Source organism: Cynoglossus semilaevis, chromosome Z (assembly GCF_000523025.1).
Source record: "Cynoglossus semilaevis isolate Cse_v1.0 chromosome Z, Cse_v1.0, whole genome shotgun sequence".
In the NCBI taxonomy this organism is placed as follows: domain Eukaryota; kingdom Metazoa; phylum Chordata; class Actinopteri; order Pleuronectiformes; family Cynoglossidae; genus Cynoglossus; species Cynoglossus semilaevis.
Genome location: NC_024328.1, coordinates 15,540,689 through 15,543,427, shown reverse-complemented (window position 1 = coordinate 15,543,427; position 2,739 = coordinate 15,540,689). Strand labels below are relative to the sequence as shown.

Sequence of the window (2,739 nt, the reverse complement as noted above, 5' to 3'; positions counted from 1 at the left end):
ACTCCTCCTGCTCTCTGCGCCGTCGTTTCTCCTGCTCCGGGTCAGCGGAGGAAGGCCGGCTTTTGGTCTCCTGGACCTCCTCCGGCTCGTCGTCGTCTTCGTCGTCCTCCTCCTGCTTGCTCACATATTCCCTAGCGATGTTGTTTTCCATGTCTAAAAAAGCCTCGCCACCTTGGGGTTCCTCTTTAACTGGAGGAGAGCTTGCCCGGGAGGCGGGCTCCTCCTGCTGGTCGTCAACGTCATTGTCGTCGTCGTCGGAGTCCTGACTTTTCCTCTTTATGCTGCTTTTGTTGCTGCTCTTCTCCTCCAAGTGACCGTCGCCTTCGTCGTCGGCGTCGTGGTCTTCACTGCGCCTGCTCCCTGAGCCCCTCCCTGTCGCTGATCTCCTTGTCCTTCGGTCGCACCTGAGGACCCCTAGGCTCCGAGGTCGAAGAGGAGGACGAAGGAGAGAGCAGGAGGCAGGACGGCGGACGCACGGGTTTGTCCTCCTCCCAGGCCCTATCGTTGTCCTCTTCCTCCTCTTCCTCATCCTCGTCCTCCTCCTCTTGGTCGGAGGTGGGAGGAGGTTTGGGGGCAGGTTGTGGCGGCTGGCAGAGGACTCTGTTCTTAGGTGGCCTCCCCCGCCTTTTCGGAACGTTGTGCTGGACCAGCTGAGGGAGGTAGTTGTCTTTGTACAGGTCCCTCTGTTTGTTGTCTCTGTCCGTGCCAGTCCTGCAGACCTGCTCCATGCTGACGTCGTCCTTCAGGAGCGAGTGAGGATGTCCAAGCTGCTTCTCCTGCTGCTGTGCCGCCACCTCTGCCTGCGCTTGCTGCAGGTACCAGCTACGAGGCTTTCGTCCGGGCTTGATCTTAATTTTGGGAGGTGGCGGGTCTTCGCCCATGGTGGGACTGTTCGCGGCGCCTCTCTGGCCCAGCCCAGAACCGGGTGGTTTACCGGGGCCACGTTTCTTCCAGTGCAGCGTCTTGCGGCTTTTCCCCTTGGGCCATCCTTTCTTCTTCTTGACAGGCGCCTCACAGTTAGCATCCAGGCTCTTCGACGGAGACGAAGGCAGAGCCGGCATCAGCACTGGCGTCATCTCTGAAGAAGAAGAAAAGACGAGACAGAATTTAGACAAAACATGTCTTGAAAACCTCAGTTGTGGCCCATATATACCAATGTCCGACGTGGCCCCTGTGGTCCACTCACCGTCTTCGTCGGAATCAGAAGGGCTAACATGTCGCCCCCTTTTGGCAGCTGGGTCTAACAACCTCAGACCAGAGCGGGCAGGTGGGCAACAATGCAGTGGTGTCTCCTCCTCCAGCCGGGGCATGGGCCTCTCCGAGTCGGAGTCTACGAAGGCCTCGTCCAACACCTCCGTGGTCTCAGAGATGGTCTCTGTCACCACGCTGCTGTGGGGGTGGCTGCGCTGACGAAACCGCCGTTTCCTGATGGGCTTCTGAGGGAACGATTAAAGACGTTGTCATTTTCATTTTGAATATTTACGATGTAGACAAGTCACAGGAGCTGGGGGAAAAAAAAAAGTTCCAGATAAGGGTTACCTTGCATTTGAGCGCCATCGAAGGTTTGGTCAGGACAGGTGGTGAACACGTTCTTCTGTCGTCCTCTTCTTCGTCGTCCTCTTCTTCGTCGTCCTCTTCTTCGCTGCTGTTGCTGAAGCTGGGTTTTCTCACAGGGGCCAATTCGCCAAGCCTGGGCCCCAAAGGAAGCTGCGTCGGCCCCTCAGCTGGCTCCTCAATCACCCTGGGCTTTGGACCTCTCTTTTTTCTCGGGGGTCGCCCTCGCCGCGTGGGGGTCCTGGAGGAATGTCTGGCCATGTCTAGTGAATGAAACACCGTGGAATCGGCTTGTCTGTCCAGAGAAAAAAGGGAGGGTGGGGAGGCGGCGGCGGAGCCTCCCTCCGTCCTCTCGTCCTCCTGCCCCTCGTCGTTCTCGGGGGACTGGATCTTCAGCAGCTGACCCATGCGTGCGCTGTCCTTCACCTTTCCCCACGGCCAACTCTTAGACGGCCGTTGGTGTTGCCTGCGCTCCCTGTGGGTCGACGGGTGAGACGGCGGTTGCTCCGAGGCCGGCGTCTGGCAGTGGAGCGGCGGGGACGGAGGGCTATGGCTGCGAGAAAACATGGCGAGGGCTTTCCTCTCCTCCTCCTCCTCGTTCTCGACGTCGTCCTCATCCTTCTTCTTGCCCTGGTGCAGGTGCCAGGACGAGGGTGGAACTTTGTGACTTTGTGTCTTTTTCTGGCGAAAGACAAAAACAAAACGAAATGTTGAACGTACAATTCACCACAAAACTCCTTTTTCTCCACAGTAGAAGTGACTACCGTTACCTCCTTGTGGTTATCCTTCTCCGCTCCTTCGTCCTCCTCTTCTTCATCTTCCTCCTCTCCGTCGGCATCGGAGACCACGGTGTTGGTCACGATGACGGGGGTCCAGCGAAGACACTCGGGGTCCACTTCCAGTTGTCGCGGTCGGGCCTTCAGGCAGGTGATGTGGCTCGTCAGCAGCTTCTCTCGTCGCACCAGCACCAGTCTGATTATGACATCGGAGGGAAAAAAAAAGTGTCAGAACTCGTGCATGGGTTCTACTCTCTGCTACATGTACTCTGGGTTCCGACCTGTCTCCTCGCCGCTCCAGCATGTTCAGCCCGTGCAGGGTGGTGGTGATGTCCTGCGGACAGATCCCGGTCAGTTTGCTGAGGTGTCGGATGGAAATCTGCTCATCGCGGAGCTGGTGCACGCACTC

The 2,739-nt window shown here is 57.9% G+C and overlaps 1 protein-coding gene across 1 annotated transcript in view; it reads right to left on the bottom strand.

The window, feature by feature from the left end:
- kat6a (K(lysine) acetyltransferase 6A) overlaps window positions 1-2,739 on the bottom strand; it is a 14,771-nt gene that overhangs the window by 2,387 nt on the left and 9,645 nt on the right. Inside the window, 6 exon segments of the mRNA XM_025053438.1 lie at window positions 3-368; window positions 370-1,078; window positions 1,187-1,436; window positions 1,540-2,235; window positions 2,325-2,526; window positions 2,612-2,739. The exon segment at window positions 2,612-2,739 is cut by the window's right edge and continues 12 nt beyond it. Coding sequence (XP_024909206.1) covers window positions 3-368; window positions 370-1,078; window positions 1,187-1,436; window positions 1,540-2,235; window positions 2,325-2,526; window positions 2,612-2,739 — 2,351 coding nt within the window.